Genomic DNA, 21,853 nt, shown 5'->3' with positions numbered 1-21,853 from the left:
AAGTAACATTAATGCGAAGAAATATTTGTTATGAGGCAGAAGAGTGTGATTTGGCCCATCGTGTCTATACTAGCTCTCTGAATGATCATAATGAATCAATGACATTCTCCTGACTTTTCCCTCTAAACCTGAATATTCATTTTTATGTATATTATGATCTAATATCCTCCTGAATGCTCCAACTGAACCTGCCACTACCATTCTTCCAGGCAGTATGTTCCAGTCTCTAATTACTCATTGTGAGAAGTGTTTTCTCACATCAATTTATTTATTTTGAAATGAGCTTATATCTGTTCTCAATCCTTTTATGAAAGTGGTTAGTTTCCTCCTATTCAGTCTGTCCAACTTCATTATGATTTTGCAACCATTTATCAAATCTCTTGGCCTTCTCCTTCCAAGGAAAACACTTCCAATCTATCTTCATAACTGAAGCTTTTCATTCCAGGAATCATTTTCCTAAACCTCTCCTGCGCTCTCTTCAGAGCATCCACAGACAGGAGCTACCAGTGTCCATAATACTCCAGATGAGGACTACCAAGGGTTTTATACAGACTCAGCATACCCTCCTTTCTCCTGTACTCTGTGACCCATGAATAAAATCTAGGATATTGTATACTTTATTAACTATTCTGTCCATTCTAAAAATGTTTCTCCTTTATTCAGGCTTAGAAAGCTTTTGTCTTTAATTTATATGTGCCTGACTGATCAGTAACTGGACAGTTTTTTAGGAACATGCTACACCCAAAGCAGGGATGAATGGTTTTTAGATAAAGACAGCAGAGTGTAACGTAATAGTTATACATTCTCATTTTAGTGACCTAATTTCAGGAGAACATCTGTTAGCTGCACTAATTTCCACATAAAATTTCCATTTAGAGCACAGTGGGTAAACTGTGTTTCTGCTCCAACTTGACAAAAAAACTTAGCTCTAAGCAATATTTTGAATGATATTCATACTTGATTCATCTTTCAATATGTATTTAATTTTCCTGAATTATAATGCCTGCACTTAGTTCACACCATTGGGATTTTCTGAACAGTTAATAAAATTGTGATAATAGCCACACACATACAAAAGACAAATATTTGTGACACAGAAAATGATGCTGCTCAAATTCAAGGATATTGTTTTCTTACCTTCTCGTAGCCAACTAAGTCTCCCTGCCTCTTTATGTTCTTCTTAGTCAAATATATAGCTAAAGAGCAAAAGATTCACAAGATATATTGTGGTAGCTTAGAGGATTGAAAGTGTTACATCTTCATGATGTTATGTCCCACAAAAACAAAATATAATATCTTTTATGAGTCTGCCCAATGGATCTAATTTTCCATAACAACCTACTGCAAAGTTTGGTTTTCCAAAACTTTCAAAGTTTTGATCACATCACAGAAGGAATTATATTTGGAAGGATTGAACATAACTCTCATGTAATGTTGGTTTTCCCCTTGAATTAGAATTCTTGTGAACTGTCCTCATAAAACAAAGTGTGTCTTTTTTCAGCAATATTTCTTAAATGTTAAAATATCTTATTTTAATTGAAAAATACTTGACAATCAGAATATTCCTTTTAGAAACTGAATGGACCTTGATCTTTCCTGTTCAAATTTTATGTTGTACCCTAGAACACTCAATAAAGGATACACCCATCTTTGAAAAATACATGGTATTCAAAACTGCTATAAAATGATTTTTTACTCCAATTATTGCACCCTTCTGGGATTAGAATATACCACTACCAGTGCTACCCATTTCTCAGTTTTCCCTTGATCCTTGCCCCACTGCTGCACGTTTAGAATTTGACTCCTAAAATTTCTTTCCTCAAATCTCTTTTTTTTGCTCATTGTCACCTTCTGTCCATATAAAGCATTTTATTTACTTAAATGAAGAGTGCTATATAAATGCAAGTTATTATTGGAAGTGTAGTTTAAAGTTGTAACAATGAACATTAGTGGAAAAGGTAAGCTTTAAACTTCTGTTAGAATTAAGTCTGCTATGTTTAGTTACAAATTGAATGTACACTTACCATAATCAAGTTCTGTTGCAGGCCATTTATATGAAGTCCAGAAGTAAGGGGTCTAGAAAGATGAGACAGGAAATAGATTACTTATAATGAGACCTGTAGTAAATCTCATGAGATTTTATACAGTTGGGTGTTTTCATATTTAGCCGTCCTTTATTTCCTCCCAAATGACAATTTCACTTGATAATGCTTGTGGCAGTATCCAATAGCTTGTGGTACCTTACCACACATTCAGTAATGCCATACCTGAAAACCTGTGCTTGCCCTTAACATAGTTTGAAAAATAAAGCAATTTATATAAAGTTGGTGTCTCTGTACACCTGATGGATTTAACTGATAACTTCAATGACAGTGGTCAATGTAAAACTAATGTGCAACAGTTTGCTATTACATTGCAATCCCTTAATTGGTATGTAAATGTTAAGATGTATAAACATCGCTATATTGTATAATCAATTAGGAGAAAGTGAGGACTGCAGATGCTGGAGATCAGAGCTGAAAAATGTGTTGCTGGAAAAGCGCAGCAGGTCAGGCAGCATCCAAAAAGCAAGAGAATCGACGTTTCGGGCATATTCCAGCAACACATTTTTCAGCTCTATATTGTATAATAAATCAAACTGATCAAATTACATAACTATCCCACCCACAACTCCCCACCCGAAGGCAGCATCACACAGTGCTATTGGCCTGCTTCAAATCATGATCATATTTTAGTTCAACCATGTAGTAATTTTAAAATATTTAGTAGTTTTCTTACACTATTGACCATATTTCCAACTAATGGTGAGGTCACCTTCTGTTCCATTTTATTTTCACGGAAGCAATATAAATAACAAGGACGTTTTAGTGCATTATTATAACACAATGTGAATGCTTATGTATATAAAAGGGTGATAGGATTAAACATCACAGACTGCAATTTAATATATTGTTTTGTTAAAATTGAAAGTAGCTTAGCATGGTAGGCATAGGTCATTTAGTCTTTTTTTAAACTAAACAAAACAAAAAATCCTTATACATTTTTGTGGGCAGCACGGTGGCACAGTGGTTAGCAATGCTGCCTCTCAGCGCCAGAGACCCGGGTTCAATTCGCGCCTCAGGTGACTGACTGTGTGGATTAGATTACTTACAGTGTAGAAACAGGCCCTTCGGCCCAACAAGTCCACACCGACCCGCCGTAGCGCATCCACCCAGACCCATTCCCCGACATTTACCCCTGCACCTAACACTACGGGCAATTTAGCGTGGCCAATTCGCCTAACCTGCACATGTTTGGGCTGTGGGAGGAAACTGGAGCATCCGGAGGAAACCCACGCAGACACGGGGAGAATGTGCAAACTCCACACAGTCAGTCGCCTGAGGAGTTTGCACGTTCTCCCCGTGGCTGCGTGAGTTTCCTCCGGGTGCTCCAGTTTCCCCCCACAGTCACAAAGATGTGCAGGTCAAGTGAATTGGCCATGCTAAATTGCCCGTAGTGTTAGGTGAAGGAGTAAATGTATGGGCATGGGTGGGTTTCGCTTTGGTGGGCCGGTGTGGACTTGTTGGGCTGAAGGGTCTGTTTCCTCACTGTAAGTAATCTAATCTGAAAATTGCACAACCTTAAACAGTTAAATTTATAGCTTCATATGAGCATTACATCTAGTGAACAGAACTGTCTTATAGTATGCTTCTTAGTAAATAGTAACAGACTTATTCATAGACAAATGAGTTTCATGAACATCAAGTCAACTAACGTGAACATTATTTGATCACACTGCAGAGAAATACATTGTTTTAGTTACTCCTGGTTCCATTGGGTTATTGACACAACGCGATGTAATTCTTTCTTAACTAGTAAAAGATAAAATGGTTGCTTTAATTGTATCACTGTATTTTGGAATATTGATATCCTCTGGGAGCACCACCATTCACGAACTACAGAAGGAACTGGTGCTAATTTTGCACAGTTGGTATTCCTCAGAGAAGTGAATTTTCGTGCCAAGGCAGACTGATCTATTCCAAAATAACACAAATAAACAAGCTTCCGTGATGGCTAAGTGAATAAACACAATGGCCAACATGGCACTGAACCACACAGACAGAGGAGATTCTGCTGAAACCACTGCGTGGTTGTTGGACTGAGGGGTGGGGAAGGGAGCATGAGGAAAGCAAAATGAGTTCATTGTCTAAGCATCAAAGCAATTCATTGCAATATTGTGTTTTGAATCATATTCAACACTTACACTACTTTTGGGATTTTGATCTGTCAATTATTTTCAATGAAGTTTGCTAGTCTGCACTATCTTCATATCACTGAAATTGGATACGGAGTTCAGATTTCTTATTTAAGAATCAAGAGAGCAGTTTCAAACAAATATCCAAGACATGTAAAATTGCATGAGATAAGTCACTGGAGCTCAGAGAGAAACCTTCCATGAAATGCCCCAAAATTGGCATTTGGCAGACCTTTAGTAAAATATATCTCTGAGAGTCAACGTTTCTCCTCGATTAAAACCTGGCATTAACTAGCAAGGTTCCCTGGTCCCACTATCTTTACAAAGTTTGGAGATGCCGGTGTTGGACTGGAGTGTACAAAAGTTAAAAATCACACAACACCGGGTTATAGTCCAACAGGTTTAATTGGAAGCACGGGTTTTTGGAGCATCGCCCCTTCATCAGCTAGTACTTTCAATTAAACCTGGTGTTGTGTGATTTTTAATTTTTTAAAAGGTTTGTCTGAGGAACCTCACATTTCTCCCCAACAGGGCAACATTGCAAAGGCATTATCAGCAATGTCACCGACCTTGGAGCATGCAGTGCTACCATTCACGTATCTTCCTTTTGCAGACATTGTACAAATATTTCCAACATCTGATCCAGGCAGAATGCAACTCTTGTGGAAATGTTACATGTTGTGGTATGACCTTGGACTCCTATTGAGACTCTAAACACTCAACAAAATATTTAGTGCTGGGCTATAAACAGCTATCATGAAAAGAAAGTGGTAGTGGACTGGCAATCCAGAGGCGCAGCTTCATAATAGGATGACATGGGTTCAAGTCTCACCAGAGCAGCTGGTGGAATTTAAATTCAAATAATATTCCTGGAATTTAAATCTAGTTCCAGTAGTGGTTACCATAAAATTACCATTTTCATGTTGAAAAATGGTATCTACTCAGTAACATGCAGGGAAGGAAATCTGCCGTCTTACGTGTGTCTCCACAGCTACAGTAATGTGGTTGATTCTTGACTGCCCTCCAAAATAGCCTAGTAAGCCACTCAGTCCAAGAGTAATTAGGCATGAGCAACAAATGCCGGCCTTGCCAAGGATGCCTACATTCCATGAAAAAACTAAAAGAAAATTTAGCAGGCAACCAGAAGTTGGTGCACTGCTTGCATCAGAAAGAATGAGTATGCGTTAATCCAGCATTGTGATCCCGAATGGTCATTTTCGAGACCTATCCAATTTAGTTGAGGATGCCAATTTTGAGCAGCTGATGGTGAAAATGTTGGAGACCCTGTGGGAAGATGCAGGAAACTTTGTGTCTCGCTCAGGAGAAGTTCAATTTCACTGCTCTGAAACTTTGCTTCAATATGCCAAACATGTAGGGAGGTCGCAGATGGGTCTAAGAATAATAGTTGGGGATTTTAACTTTCCAAACATAGACTGGGATTGCCATAGTGTTAAGAGCTCAGAGGGAGGGGAATTTTTAAAATGTGTTCAGGTAAACTTTCTCAAATCAGCTTGTCGATGACTGTACAGGAGAAGGGGGTAAAACCCGACTTCCTCTTAGGAAATAAGGCAGGGCAAATGGCTGAGGTGTTAGTGGGGGAGCACTTTGGGGCCAGTGATCATAATTCTATTAGTTTTGAAATAGTTATGGAAAAGGATAAGACTGGTTCACAAGTTAAAGTTCTAAACTTGAGCAAGGCCAATTTTGATAGTATCAGCCAGGAACTTTCAAAGGTTGATTGGAGGAAGCTGAAGGTAAAGGGACATCTAGCAACTGGGAGGCTTTCGAAAGAAAAATACTGAGAGTTCAGGGCCAGCATGTTCCTATTAGTGTGAAGGGCAAAGCTGGCAGGAATAGGGAACAGATGACTGGAGAAATTGAGGCTTTTGTCAAGAAAAAGGAGGCATGGGTCAAGCATAGCCAGCTGGGATCAAATGAATCCCTTGAGTACAGGAACGCAGGAATACAGGTAAATCCAGAGGGCAAAAAAGAGATATGAGATACCTTTGGCAGATAGGGTTAAGGAGAATCCAAAGAGACTCTGCAAGTATATTAAGGCCAGAAGTGTAGCAAGGGAGAGATTAGGACCCCTTAAAGATTAGTGAGGCGGTTTTTGTGTGGAACCACAGGAGATGGATGAGATCCTAAACAAATATTTCTTGTCAGTATTTACTATGGTAAAAGACATGGAAGCTAGGAAATTTGGGGAAAGAAATGGTGATATCTTGAAAAAAGTCCACATTATCAAAGAGGAAGTACTGGAGATCTTAAAATGCATAAATCCCTAGGGCCTGATCAAATGTATTCCAAGATATTATGGGAAGCTAGGGAAGAAATTGCGGGCCCCTAGCAGGTATATTTGTATCATTAACAGCCAAAGACAAGGTGCCAGAAACTGGAGGGTGGCTAATGTTGTGCTGATATTTACAAAAGATTGCAAGGCAAAGCCAGGGAACTACAGACTGTTGAGCCTACAGTAGTGGGCAAGTTGTTGGAGGAGATTCTAGGGGACAGGATTTGTATGTATTTGAAAAGGCAAGGATCGATTATGGATAGTCACCATAGCTTTGTGCATGTGAAATCGTATCTCACGAACTTACTCAAGGCTTTTGAAGAGGTGATTAAGAAGACAGATGAAGGCAGTGGGTAGGCGTTGTCTACATATGCTTTAGGAAGGCCTTTGACAACTAGTCCACAAGGTAGAGTAATTAGTAATATCACATGGGATCCAGGCAGTGGTAGCCATATGGATTCAAAATCGGCTTTACAGTAGGAGACAGAGGATGGTGTTAGAGGGTTGGTCGGTCAGTTTGAGGCCTGTGGCCATTGGTGTGCTACAAGGATTGATGCTGGGTTCACTGTTCTTCATCATTTATATAGACAATTTGAATGTAAATAGAGGAGGTATGATTAGTAAGTTTGATGATGACACCAGAACTGATGGTATGATGGACAATGAAGAGAACACAGGATCCTATTCAACTTCTGGAGTGAACTTCCAGAAGAATTGGTGGATTCTGATACAGTTACAACTTTTAAAAGATATTTGATTAAGTAAATGAATAAGAAATGTTTGGAGGGATGTCAGTCACTGCAGGAAGGTGGGCTAGCTTAGGTTGGGATGATGGATGGCATGGATTGTTTGGACTGAATGGTCTGTTTTTGTGCTGTATGACTCTATAATTGGGCTATTGGGCTGAGGAATGCAGATGGAGTTTAATTCAGGCAAATTGGAGATGTTGCATTTTGGCAAGACAAATCAGGGCAAGACTTATACAGTTTATGATAGGGCTCTGGAAGTATTATCAAACAGGAAGATCTAGGGGTGCAGTACATAGGTCCTTGAAAGAAGTGTCACAGCTGAGAACTGGGTGGCAAAGAAAGTATTTAGCACACTTGCCTTCATCAGTCAGAGCATTGAGTACAGGAGTTGGGACACCATGTTACAACTCTACAAGACTTTCGTAAGGCCACATTTGAAGTAAGATGTGCAGTTCAAGTTGTTCTGCTATAGGAAGGAGGTTATTAAATTGGAAAGGGTGTAAAAAAGTTTTCAGGCTGGAAACATTGAGTCATAAACAAAAGCTGGATAGGCTGGAACTTATTCCCTGCAGGGTAGGAGGGTGAGGGATAACCTGTAGAGGTTTATGAAATCATAAGGGGCATGGATAGAGTGAATAGCCAAAGTCTTTTCCCAGGGTAGATAAGTCCAAAACTAGAGGGCACAGATTTAAGGTGAGAGGGAAGAGATTTTAAAAAAAAGACCAGAGGGGTAACTTTTTCACACAGAGGGGGGTGCGTATATGGAATGAGCTGCCAGAGGAAGCGGTCGAGATGGATACAATTACAAAATTGAAAAAACATTTAGGCAGGTTCATGGATGGTGAAGGTTTAAAGGGAAATTGGCCAAATGCAGGCAAACGGGACTATTTCAGTTTAGGAAATCTGGTCAGCATGGATGAGTTGAGCCAAAGACCCCAGTTCCATGCTATATGACTCTATAACCCTATGTCCATTATATAATGCTTAACCCAGCATCTGTTTGCATTCTGCAACATGTCCGCCTATAAAGCTAGTAGCAGAGGAACACCCCTTCCAGAACCCAGAAAGTGCATTTTTAGGGGAATTAACCAGTGGGATAGTTACAGCCTTCTCTGCATTACTTGCTTCACTCACAGAGCTTTTCATGTGCAATGTGTTTGATCATCTTGCGTGATGAGACTGTTGCTATTCCTTCACTTCTTCTGGCCATTCCTCCAAATAAGGCAAGGATTCAAAATTAGCTGACAGGAGCAGGCAGTCAGAATAAGAGCAAAATACACCAGAAGTAAAGCAGATTATGAAAGACAGTCTGAAAGCTCAGACTGGTCTTGGAAATCCATTAATCAAAATAGCACATGAAATTAATGTTAGTGTGCCAGCAGCAATATGCCCTTTTAAATTCAGCTTTTAGTCATATCAGTCAGTTTATGAACCCAATCCCACAAGGTTTTATTCTGCAGGACTTTTATTCATCAACTTGTTAGCATTTGTTTGGACTCAAGCCAAATATGCAATCAAGTGCTTGCAGGCTCTTGCAGCATTGAAAGTTTACATCATTTTTAAAAATCAATTTTAAACATCTCCAGAATGACCAGGGTACAAGAGATACATTTCAATTATTTACATTTATTTATAATATATCCAGCATGAAAATTCAAAACAATGTCACCAAATACGCAGATTGAAGTTACTTAAATTTCCTCCCCAGGTTATACACAGAATTGGACAAATGGTCAACTCAAATGTGATCAAATGTTGATTTATTTGTGTTATTTACTTAAATATTAGAATAATATGCAGCTGAGAAGTAAATTCTGAATCTTAGAAGTTATTGCAATTTCATACACATTACATTCACTGGCACACTCTCATCATCCATGCTAACATTAAGCCGTTCGGTTACAAAGAGCAACACATTTCCTCAGCATGTCATGCTTCAAGTTGCCCAAGATGAAGGCGGAGGCCTTTATACCCTCAGGTCACATGTCATGACACAATAAGCATATCACAAGCATATCCCTTAAAGGCGTACTGACAACATATTCTGTATTTGATTGAACATTATTCTTGTTTAATAAACAGTTACAAATGTTGAAATTCAGTCTTTTATAGCTGATTAAAGCTGCATTTATTTTATCTTGTAGTCCACCCTTATACAGTAAATTTTACATGTAAAAATCAGAAAGCATTCTGACTTATATTGATATATATTCATTAATCCACAGGTAAAGACAATGGCACAATTTCCCTGTTTGTAAAGTTATTAAGTTTACAAGGTCTTACCTGAAATCGATAAGGAGAATCATCTGCCCGGAGAACAAAATTCTTTGGATCCTTTAGTGGGTAAATGTAACCATACTTTACTATTAGGTCACCAAGATGAAGAGACTCTGCAATACAAAAATAAAACTTCTCAATTAATTGCAATTCACTAATGATACAAATGGTTAGCCAGAAATCCTCAAGACAATATACATGTACAATCACTGTGCTTTGGTATCAAACTGCAGGCCTATCATTTAAGCAGAGGCAAAGATGAATCAATATATTTGTTAAAATAGTACAAAAATAAATGTATATGAATGTGTGAAAATTTGTATGATAACAACCTGTACAATAAATTTCCAGATTTTAACCAGAATTTCACATTTGTCATATAATATCAATATTTTTCTTCATAATTGACTGAAAAACACAGCATTTACTTGACAAATATTTCTTAAATGGTAACTAATTGTAGCCAATTTTCATTTCAGCTTTCATTGATAGGCTTTTCATTTTCTAAGGAAAGGAGTACATTTCCTTTTTTTCTAAAAGTGAAGACTGGAAAATAATTCTAACTCTCCCAGAATGCTGAAATACAAAGCAGTATTTGACAAAAATAATTTTTCTACTAAATCAAGATGAAGGCTTGAGCCTGAAGTATAAATTATGAATCAATATCATTCAAAGTAAAATTATAGTGAAGTCAATTCTAACTTTGCCTGGACTTTGAAATAGGCAAGCTGGTGAAATACAAGAATAGAAGGGTTAAAATCAGCAATGGTAATACATTTGAATGTCTTAGACCATTAGATTCTTTATTTTTGAAGATAATCATTATCTGAATCGTTTGTGGCACTCAAGTGTAATTTATAACTCTTAGAATAAGAAGCTCCATCAGTCCTGTGTCATGTGCAGCAGACAAACACATATCGATATATATTATTATAGCTGTGGTTTCCTGGAACAGGTCACCAGCATTTTGGCTAGGGTTACAGTTTAAAGAGTACTATACATCAAATATGGCTGATCAGGAGACCCTCTTACTCTCTCAGTCTGCCAGAAGCATATTGGAAGGAATTACAGGTTGATATTTGGCCAACTTTAGTGCTCTTTCCACAGCCATCAAGTCCTAGAACAGGAGCCCAGAGGTTCTAGCTGAAAGGTATAAGGAGCCAACCACTGCACCACAAAACATCTCCACTTATCAATCTGAACCTGAATGGTCTCCAGGTCTTGTACCATGTGGAGATGGTCTGCATTAGGATCTGATGAGTTACAAATGGAGTTAAATAATGAGCAATCAGAAAACACCCCCAGAAATGAGCTCATTATGGAGGGAAGGCCCTTGAAAAAGCTCAGCCAAAGATGAGGAAGTCATATGCTGATTCCCTGCAGAACTCCTGCACCAGTGTTCTGGAGATGAGGTGACTGACCTCCAACAACCACAAACATCTTCCTTTATACTAAGTATGATTCCAACCAGTGGAGAGTTTACCATTCACTTAAGTTTTGCCAAGGTACTTTGATGTCACACTTGTTCAAATGTTACCTTTATATCACCTCTTTCCCATTAAGCTCTCTTGTTCATACTTGGACTAATGGTTGCATTGAGATCAAGAGGCAGGTGGTCATGGCAGAACCCAAGCAGAATATCAACGAATAGGTTCCTGATGAATAACAGCTACTTGATAGCACTGTCATTAACCCCTTTCATCACTGTATAGGACTGCTGATCAAGTACAGGTTGATGAGCAGTAATTAACTTGATTGGATTGTTAGGCCTTGAGTAGGTAGGACAGTATGCTGGGCAATTGCCCAGAATACTAAGTAAGTGCCAGCATTATAGCAGTATTGGATCAGCTTGACTATACAGCATGGCTAGTTCTGGAGCACATCTTCAACACCATTGCTGAAATATTGTCAGGCCCCATAGCCTTTACAGTAACCAGTGCTTTTTGCTGTTGATTGATATCATGTAGAATTCATCAAAAATGTTGAAATCTGGCATCTGTGATGCTGGGGACTTCAAGAGGAGGTTGAGATGGATCATTCACTCAGCACTTCCAATGGAAGATGGCTGCAAATATTTTAGCTATGACTTTTACACTGATGTGTTAAATTACATTACTTACAGTGCAGAAACAGGCCCTTTGGCCCAACAAGTCCACACCGAACCTCCGAAGAGTAACCCACCCACATTTACCCCTGCCTAGTGCACCTAGCACTACAAACAATTTCGCATGGCCAATTCACCTGACCCGCACATCTTTGTACTGTGGGAGGAAACCAGAGCACCCAGAGGAAACCTACACAGACAAAGGGAGAATGTGCAAACTCTACACAGACAGACAGTCACCCAAGTAATTCCAAGGCTAGAATTGAACTTGGGACCCTGGTGCTGTAAGGCAGCAGTGCTAACCACTGAGCCACCGTGCCACCCCATGTTGAGCTTCCTCATCCTTGAGGAGGGAGGTGTTTGTGAGCTGCCACTCTTATTGTTTAATGGTCAACTATCCTCTAACATTCATGACTAGATGTGGCAAGATTGCAGAGCTTTGCTTGATCCATTGGTCTCTGACCTGGTTTTTCATGCCTATACTTTAACAACGATCTTTAATTTAAACACGTTAGAGCAATATTTTTGAGGGGTCAAAAATAAGTTTTAGAATTTACAAAGCAAAGAAATTCTGCCAGCACATTCATACTTCTGTTTGTTGTGCCTATAATTATATCAGTAAGCTGGAATTTCTCAAGTTCATCAAGATTTCTAAAAATTGTAAGGTGTAACAGATGCTTTCTCCTGGAGTCAGATTAAAGTTTTCAAAATGTTTACAATGGAAAATTAATCACTTCTGTAGGGCCACAAAGGTTGCACTCAAATATTTTCCAATTAATATAGAAATCTCAAATGCGTACAATGTCAAAATAAACATCAATTCTAGCGAAGTAATTTCCACTCCCTTTAGGGTATAAATTTAAAATTAGCTAGATTAAATGTTTGTTTTACCACACTGTGGCACTTTGGAACATTTTGATCACTTTCCTTCAGGTCCAGTAAAATATTACAACAAATCTTTCTGCACATAATAGTTTTGTGCTGCCAAGGTCTATTCCTGGGTAAAAAATGGAACAACAGCAGTCATTCATCTAGTCAAACGTTCATTTACTTGCACTTCTTTCAATCTACTCAACTGTATTCACTCCTCCACACTGGCATGAGCACTTTACAGAATGCCAATACTCATTTCAACCTTCCGGTAGCTGACCATTTTAGTACATCATCTGTGCTCATATTTTGGTCCTAGATTTGCTGCAATATTCCAGCAAACTCTGTCCTCCATTTTTTTCCCTTTCCAGCATCTAATTTTCTTAGTTGAGCAGAGACAACCTGTGTTCTGTTATTAACATAGAACATAGAACAAAGAACAATACAACGCAGAACAGGCCCTTCAGCCCTCGATGTTGCATCGACCTGTGAACTATTCTCAGCTTGTCCCCCTAAACTATCCCATCATCATCCATGTGCTTATCTAACGATTGATAAAATCTCCCTACTCTACTCTAAATCTATCCCATTTCTCTATAATCATGACAACTCCCTTTGCATTTTGATCTGTGTCACCTGGGCACTCCGATCTTGCTTACTCTTTCACTTATAGGATTATAAAACCCATCAGCTTTCCATGTCCCTCTCTTCAATTCAAAAAAGAGCCTTTTAACTTGAAAGATTCTGCCAGATCTGCTACATCTCTCCAGCATTTTCTGTTATTACTTCAGATTTCCAGCATCTGCAGTATTTTGCTTTTACTTAAAGGATACACCTACAATGTTTTCAGGTTTACGTGGATGAATTCCTCACTCACAGTTGCTTGATGTGCGCTGTTTAGCTAAGTTAATAAAGTTAAAATTGCAGTTTTGCTTTTCTACTGTTTAAATGATGATGCAAAAATAATCTGCAGAAATGGCAGATTCTTCATTTTCTATGGCCTATATCTTGTGATATCATTACAAAGAAATCTTGTGGAGAACTTTTAAACCATTATGGAGAGTTTTATGTTAAGACCAAACCCAAATTAGATTAAGCATCTTGAGCAACTGAATTAGATAAATCACCTCAGTTTGAACAATGTTGTTCTTTGAAAAGCTCCATGCCTTTCTGTCTGATGATTGTTTCCGAGCAGAAAGAGAGCTATTAATTAAAATGGCGTTCAATGCTCATTATTGGAACTCAGGGGAATGTCTGTTTCTCCAAAACATGATAGCTCACAATGATCATCAGACACAAGAAGGAATTACAGAGAAATGACTCACCTTCTTCTCCCCTAATCAGTAAGGAAATTAGGTAGTTGGTAGAAACACTTCCTATGAAGTCTGAGGATAGATATTTTTCTTCGCTGTCCCAGACACTACCTGAAAATGTTTATGATCGGATAAACTGGTGCTAATCCATATTCCAATTCACTTCCTGGATAGTACTGCATAAAATTACCCATTTTTGTTGCAGCCTATGCTTTTGCACCAGAGAGTTCCTCTAACAGAGACAGATGCAAATCAGTCCTAGACAGCTCATATGGGATTATTGTGCTGCAGCTCTTTGAATTGTAATTTAGGTATGATCTGTGTTAAGGAAAAGGTTAGTATTGCTCAGGAAGGCCTTTGGGTATCAGAACACTACCGTCAGAATCATTTGAGGTGTCAATGTCCATGATTGTTGCCAATTAATATGTCATCTCACTGTATCTAATTAAGGACAGTGAGTAGGCGGAGTGGTTTGTAGGGCCAATGAGGACACAGGGAGTTTTGGCTGATTGGCCACATTAGGAAAGGTGGGCTCTGTCGATATAGGCAGGGGAATTGCAAAGACACCTCAACATGGAGCTGTCCTCTGGAAATTTCTAAAGTTGTTCCAAAGTAAGTGCGGCCATCATTTAGTAAGGGGGAACCCCTCCAACAGAATGGCCAGTGGCTGAGAATGTTGCCCGTGTGATTTTTGCAGGTTTGGGCAGAGGGATTAAAAAGACCACCAGTGGTCCACTGGTTTTCTGTGAGATGACTACCTGCTCCCCCACCCTGAACAATGAACAGTTCATCCAACATTTCCCCAATTTGCCCCCATTGTCACTTAGTTAGCCATCTACTATTACCAAGTGGGTGCCAGGTGCTCCTCAGATGCCATCTTCTGTAAGATTGCTTAAAGACAGGATCCCACCAGGGAACTGTCACAGTGCAAGATTCTTTATTTATACTCCATTTGCTTCCTCCAAACTGGAAAGTTCAACCCTTTATTCCTGACTAGCTGAACTGTCATTTGATTATTTTTACTGCTCCAACATTGTTAAAAATTGCTGATAGTTATTTCCCTTTAGAAAGACAAAATAACAATGCAGATTCTGCCCTGACTATGGATAAAATCCTGTCTTGAGGGCTGATGATTAAAAGCTCTGTCCCAGAAGCACCAACCAGAAGTAGTGACCATTACTGAACTGCAGGCAATCCCATCAGCCCAAGGAGCCCAGGATCCAGGATCCCAGCGAGACGGAGGTGGGAAGCTAGACTTAAGAGGGCAGGGAGGGGTAGGATTCAATAACTGGCTGATCTTGAGGAGGGTGGACGGTTGCCTCTAATGTGGTCAGATGTCCAATACAAGAGGTTCCCACCTACTTGCCAAACATTAGCCTGTCCATAAAGCTGCCAGGACTCCCTCATACTGTAGGCTCCCTCACTGTGGGTCAAAGATCAGTGGCGGTTAGATGAGATCCTTAAGTGTGAATTGGACTCAGTAGGCCCATGAGCAGGTGGGCCAGCTGCCATCTCCCCTTCTCTGTAGGTTTTGAGAAAGGTCGGATGGGGAGACAGGCCATTCACTTTACTTGCCTAGTTGCCACCTTGCGTTCAAACTCACTGGGAACAAAAAAGACAGACCAAACGAATACATTCACTCATCATGCTTAGACTAGTTTGTAGAAAGAAGTCTCCAGCTGGCCTAACACCTCCGCTCTTTCCCCATTTCTCTTGCAAATGTTTTCTATGGTATGATCTGGGTTGCTGATACCAGGTCAGAAAGGACATCTCTGAATCCTTAACTGATAATTTTTTGATGGATGAGACAAGCCATACCTCAGCAAGCTCCACTGAACCTACCGACACCTGCAATAGTTGTTTCAGGGTGAAGAGCCTGGAGATGTTGCTCTTCTACTCTAACTGCTCTTCCAGTAGTGCATCAATAGTATACTATTTGGCTTTGTCCACAAGAGCTTTTTTGAAGGGTTTTATGTTGTTGAAGCAATGATCAATTCCATAAGCCTTTCAGCTAAGTTAACTTTGGTTGACTTTCATACAGTTGCATTAACACCTGTCTATAAATTGGTCAGTCATTTCACTTGGCTGTTGACAATATGAAATGAACTGAAGATTGTGAATCCTTAAACTGACTCGAACTTTAATTCAATCTAAAATCCAAAAAATGTTGTCAAGGATCCTTGCAATCATAAGAATAAATGGAGGATATAATTATTCCTTAATCCTTCAGTGTCCAAAGCAAAAAGAATCTTGACTGCCAGCCTTTGTCAGTTATCTGTTGATCCAGGAAATAAAGACCAATTATTTCTTTAAATAACATAAATTCTGACAGAATGTCATTGAATTGTCAGTCCACGGTGAGATATTTGCTTTCCACCATCAATTACAATTATTAAAATTGCAAGTAAAAATGTACATTGCAGTGTGGTATTTTTGGTATTATTGTTGGGTTTCTCTCCTTTCTGATATTGCAGCGTTAAGAGTTGTTTTTGCACACATTTATTGTTGCTATAGCATTAAAATTATCAGTTGACTTCTTTCTTTTGTTGTTGTGGCTTTCAAAGGTGTTTTTTAAAATTTCTTGAAGCACCTTTAAAAGCTCCAAGCTTGTAGGAGTAGGTTTTTGCCTGTAGGTGGTGCTGCCACCAAAAAGGGAGTGATGATTGCATGCAGGCTTTTTAAAATCTTTACACAAAAAAAAATTGGCAGAACTGACTGACGGCTGAACAAAGGAAAGGCCTCATGAGTTTAGAAAGCATTTCTTTCAATGCTTGTAAGTTGTATTTTTTTCGAGAACTGCTTTAGAGCTATAATTTTGGAATTATTTAAAGCTCCCTCTGTTTTAATGGGGTCAGCAGTAGCATACTATTTCCTTTTAAAGAGAGAGATAGCCAGATGGACAGAAGGTAGAATACTCATGGTGCTTCAGCATGAGCTTCAATTCATGTTGATAGCCTTTAATTTTGATCACAGCACATTAGTCTTGGTTGTAGTTGTAACTTCAGTTCTGAACTTGGGCAGATTGACTGACAAGTTACCATTAGGAAAATGCTTTTTACCTTTTATCTTTTAATGTCCACTTATTACCACTAACCATCTTTATGACTCGCTTTTGGTCTCCACTTATGACAACATGACACCATTTGTATTTTCCACATGTTAGCCTGTGCAAATACACGACAAAAAGTCAGGATCTTTTGAGTCAGATATCTTGAAGTCTACTTTTAACACTAACTATTTACAATGCTGCAAAAACATGGATTATACACAGTCTTCATTCTGTGGTTAATAATGTTACTGTACATTACATAAACATAACTTACTACACTCAATCCACTGTCCAAAGTGAGTGAGTGAAGGTGAGGTGATTGCCTTTATACTGGAACATCACATGTTGTGATGCCATGTAGCTGTCTACAAAGTATAGGCCTAAGTGGTAAATATAAACCATAATACAACTGAGCTTTATTGGAAAAGGCATTGAGCTTCATACTCAGCAAGGAACTGTTCTGGGACCAGAAGAGATCCCAAAAGATAAATTTAATTGATAAATTTGATGTGTGCAGTTGTAAGGACAGGACTATCCCTCCAGAGACTGTTGATTTGAACCATAATTAGCAACTGGCCTGAAGTAAAGCAGTGCTCATTAAGTAATGTTCCTTAGGGATGAGTATTGTGTGATGTCTCTTGAAGCAATAGATTTCAATTGATTCCTATTTTATCCCATATCAAATCAAAGCAAATTCTAAAAACTACCAACAATCACTTTTGGTTCTAGGAATGGATTCTAACAAATGTTGGTATTTAGTAAATATTAGAGAACTGTCATCTCTGCTTTTAAACTGAAAGCCTAATCAGGCCACAAATGATGATGGACTATTGGTAATACGCTAGACAAATGGGGTGCAGCAATCTAGGATCCATTCAATTCTCAGTATGCATGTAGGATTAACCCACTGTGGCAATTCCATAAATTATTCAAACTTTGACAGCTTGGTTTATTAGAATAATTGCTCATGTAGAGAAGCAAATCAATATTTGGATTGACATCAGTATCAATGTGATTTTACAACTGAAGAACACTTTTACAAATAAGAGACACAGGTACGATTCCAAAAGTAACAATGCTACATCACTGTTGAACGTCATGTTCAGGTGTTAGGATGATAGACATTGTGAATGCCAATTGTATGGCACTTTATGTCTTTACAAAAATGAAGGCTGGTGACAGGAACCCTACAGGCAGAGCAAAGATACACAAATACTAGATAGTCTGAATCAAAAGCACAGGCCATCCCAATTCCAGAAGCTTTCAGCCATCCAATATACTTTTCACAATTCACTGAAGACTGGTTCGTAGATTTTCAGAGGTGCTTTGCAATCTATGCGAGTTGAAAAATGTGGTGCTGGAAAAATACAGCAGGGCTGGCAGCATTCGAGGAGCAGGAGAATCGACGTTTCGGGTATAAGCCCTTCTTCAGGAATGAGGCTGGTGTGCCAGAAGGGCTGTGATAAAAGGTAGGGGGGAGGGAATTTGGGGGAGGGGTGCTGGGAATACGATAGGTGGAAGGAGGTGAGGGTGAGGGTGATAGGCCAGAAAGGGGGTGGGGCGGAGAGGTCGGGAAGAAGATTGCAGGTCAAGAGGGCGGTGCTGAATCCGGGGGTTGGGACTGAGATAAGGTGGGGGAAGGGGAGGGAAATGAGGAAGCTGGAGAAATCTACATCCATCCCGTGTGGTTGGAGGGCTCCCAGGTGGAAGATGAGGTGCTCTTCCAGCCAAGGACCTGAATGTCCTTGGCAGAGTGGGAGGGGGAGTTAAAGTGTTCAGCCACGGGACGGTTGGGTTGGTTGGTGCGGGTGTCCCAGAGGTGTTCCCTGAAACCTTCCGCAAGTAGGCGGCCTGTCTCCCCAATGTAGAGGAGACCACATCAGGTGCAACGGAGACAGTAAATGATGTGTGTGGAGGTGCAGGTGAATTTGCGACGGATATGGAAGGATCCATTGGAACCTTGGAGGGAGGTGAGGGGGGAGGTGTGGGCGCAGGTTTTGCACTTCTTGCGGTTGCAGGGGAAGGTGCCAGGAGTGGAGGTTGGGTTGGTGGGGGGTGTGGACCTGACGAGGGAGTGGTCTCTCTGGAACGCTGATAGGGGTGGGGAGGGAAATATATCCCTGGTGGTGGGGTCTGTTTGGAGGTGGCGGAAATGACGGAGGATGATACGATGTATCCGGAGGTTGGTGGAGTGGAAGGTGAGGACCAGTGGGGTTCTGTCCTGGTGGCGATTGGAGGGGCAGGGTTCAAGGGCGGAGGTGCGGGATGTGGAGGAGATGCGGTGAAGAGCATCGTCGACCATGTCTGAGGGGAAATTGTGGTCTTTGAAAAAGGAGGCCATTTGGGTTGTTCGATTTTGGAATTGGTCCTCTTGGGAGCAGATATGGCGAAGCGAAGGAATTGGGAATATGTGTTGGCGTTTTTACAGGGGGCAGGGTGGGTGGAGGTGTAGCTGTGGGAGTCGGTCGGTTTATAGTAAATGTCTGTGTTGAGTCGGTCACCCGAGATAGAAATGGAGAGGTCTAGGAAGGGGAGGGAGGAGTCTGAGACGGTCCAGGAAAATTTGAGGTTGGGGTGGAAGGTGTTAGTAAAGTGGATGAACTGTTTAACCTCCTCGTGGGAGCACGAGATAGTGCGAGGTCAACATAGTAGTGTCACAACTAAATCTGGATGATAGTACTAGGTTATACACATAGCAATTCTTTTCTGAAGCTATTTGTAAATCTTTATAATGCTATCATACAGCAACTCTGTGATATTGTCAAGGAAATCCCAATTGGTGTATGTGCATTGTAAAAGGTTTGCTACATTGTACAGGCCACTGGTGAATCAGCATCTAGAGAGCTGATAGTTTTGGTCTCATCTTTTATAAAGGGATATACTTATAATGAAGGCAGGTCAGAAACATTTCCAATAAAACCAAAGAACGAAACCTAAAACGTTAACTCTGATCTCCCTCCTCACATGCTGTCAAACCTGTTGAATTTCTTGAGTAATTTTGTTTCAGAAAAAAATTACACTAGGTTAAATCCTGGGAAAAGATTTTGATTTATCAGGTTGCTTTTAGTTGAGAAGAATAAAGCCTATGTTACAATCTCTGCAGAGACGTTTGACCTGAGATTTGAGCTTCCAGTTATTAGCTGAAAAAAATGACAAGGTTCCACATTTTAAAATATTTTACTGTAACAAGCCACTAAAATAAACAATTTACTCGACCTTATTTTCTTTTCCTTGGGTAGATTATTTAAGCTGCAGGAATCAGGAAGAAAGCAGCAAATTCCCAAAATGCTGTCTATTGAGTAGGAATTTTGAATGACAACCTCAACATGCTTTCCGAAATTTACAGGGAGTTCTTAATTCATTCAGCACAGAAAAAGTCATCTTTCTCACTGGCCTTCCAGAATGAATTTCTAAGAATCCTTAGAACACTACTTATAGCGTCATGATCATAGAGATGTACAGTACGGAAACAGATCATTTGGTCCAACCTGTCCACGCTGACCAGATATCCCAACCCAATCTAGTTCCACTTGCCAGCACTTGGCACATATCCCTCCAAACCCTTCCTATTCATACACCCATCCAGATGCCTTTTAAGTGTTGCAATTGTACTAGCCTCCATAACTTCTTCTGGCAGCTCATTTCATACATGTACCACCCTCTGCTTGAAAACGTTGCCCCTTCAGTCTCTTTTATATCTTTCTCCTCTCTAGTTCTAGACTCCCCCACCCCAGGGAAAAGACTTTGTCTATTTATCCTATTCATGCCCCTCATGATTTTATAAACCTCTATAAGGTCACCCCTCAGCCTCCGACGCTCCAGGGAAAACAGCCCGAGCATATTCAGCCTCTCCCTATAGCTCAAATCTTCCAACCCTGGCAACGTCCTTGTAAATCTTTTCTGAACCCTTTCAGATTTCAAATCGTTCTGATAGGAAGGAGACCAGAATTGCATGCAATATTTCAACAATGGCCTAACCAATGTCCTGTACAGCTGCAACATGACCTCTCAACTCCTGTACTCAATACTCTGACCAATAAAGGAAAGCATACCAAACGCCTTCTTCACTATCCTGTCTACCTGTGACTCCACTTTCAAGGAGCTAATGAATCTGCGCTGCAAAGTCCCTTTGTTCAGCAACACTCCCCAGGACCTTACCATAAAGTATACAAATCCTGCTAATATTTGCTTTCCCAAAATGCAGCACCTCACATTTACCTAAATTAAATTCCATCTGCCACGCCTCAGCCCATTGGCCCATTTGATCTAGATCCCATTGGAATTGGAAATAGCCCTCTTTGCTGTCCACTACACCTCCAACTTTGGTGTCAACTACAAACTTACTAACTATACCTCTTAGGCTTACATCCAAATCATTTATACAAATAATGAAACATAGTAGACCCAGCTCCGATCCTTTTGGCACTCCACTGGTCACAGGCCTCCAGTCTGAAAAACAACTTTCCACCATCACCCTCTGTCTTCTACCTTTGAGCCAGTTCTGTATCCAAATGGCTAGTTCTCCCTGTATTCCATGAGATTTAACTTGCCAACCAGTCTCCCATGGGGAACCTTGTTGAATGCCTTACTGAAGTCCACATAGATCACATCTACCACTCTGCCCTCATCAATCCTCTTTGTTACGTATTCAAAAAACTCAATTAAGTTTGTGAGACACCATGTCCCATGCACAGAGCCATATAGACTATCCCGAATCATTCCTTGCCTTTCCAAATACATGTACATCCTGTCCCTCAGGATTCCCTCCAACAACTTGCCCACCACTGACGTCAGGCTCACTGTTCTATGGTTCCCTGGCTCGTCCTTAGCACCTTTCTGAAATATAGGCACCACGTTAGCCAACCTCCAGTCTTCCAGTACCTCACCTGTGACTATCATAAGACCATAAGACATAGGAGTGGAAGTAAGGCCATTCGGCCCATCGAGTCCACTCTGCCATTTAA

The 21,853-nt window shown here is 40.1% G+C and overlaps 1 protein-coding gene across 1 annotated transcript in view; it reads right to left on the bottom strand.

The window, feature by feature from the left end:
- The window catches only part of rgs11 (regulator of G protein signaling 11), a 130,601-nt gene that overhangs the window by 86,658 nt on the left and 22,090 nt on the right, over positions 1-21,853 (bottom strand). Inside the window, exons 4-6 of the mRNA XM_060840974.1 lie at positions 9,560-9,666; positions 2,025-2,076; positions 1,138-1,196 (exon numbers count right to left, since the gene is read on the bottom strand). Coding sequence (XP_060696957.1) covers positions 1,138-1,196; positions 2,025-2,076; positions 9,560-9,666 — 218 coding nt within the window. The remainder of the gene's footprint in view (positions 1-1,137; positions 1,197-2,024; positions 2,077-9,559; positions 9,667-21,853) is intronic.

This window comes from Hemiscyllium ocellatum, chromosome 20 (assembly GCF_020745735.1).
Source record: "Hemiscyllium ocellatum isolate sHemOce1 chromosome 20, sHemOce1.pat.X.cur, whole genome shotgun sequence".
Lineage (NCBI taxonomy): Eukaryota > Metazoa > Chordata > Chondrichthyes > Orectolobiformes > Hemiscylliidae > Hemiscyllium > Hemiscyllium ocellatum.
Note: the sequence above shows the minus strand (reverse complement) of the source record. Positions and strands in the feature narration are given on the sequence as shown.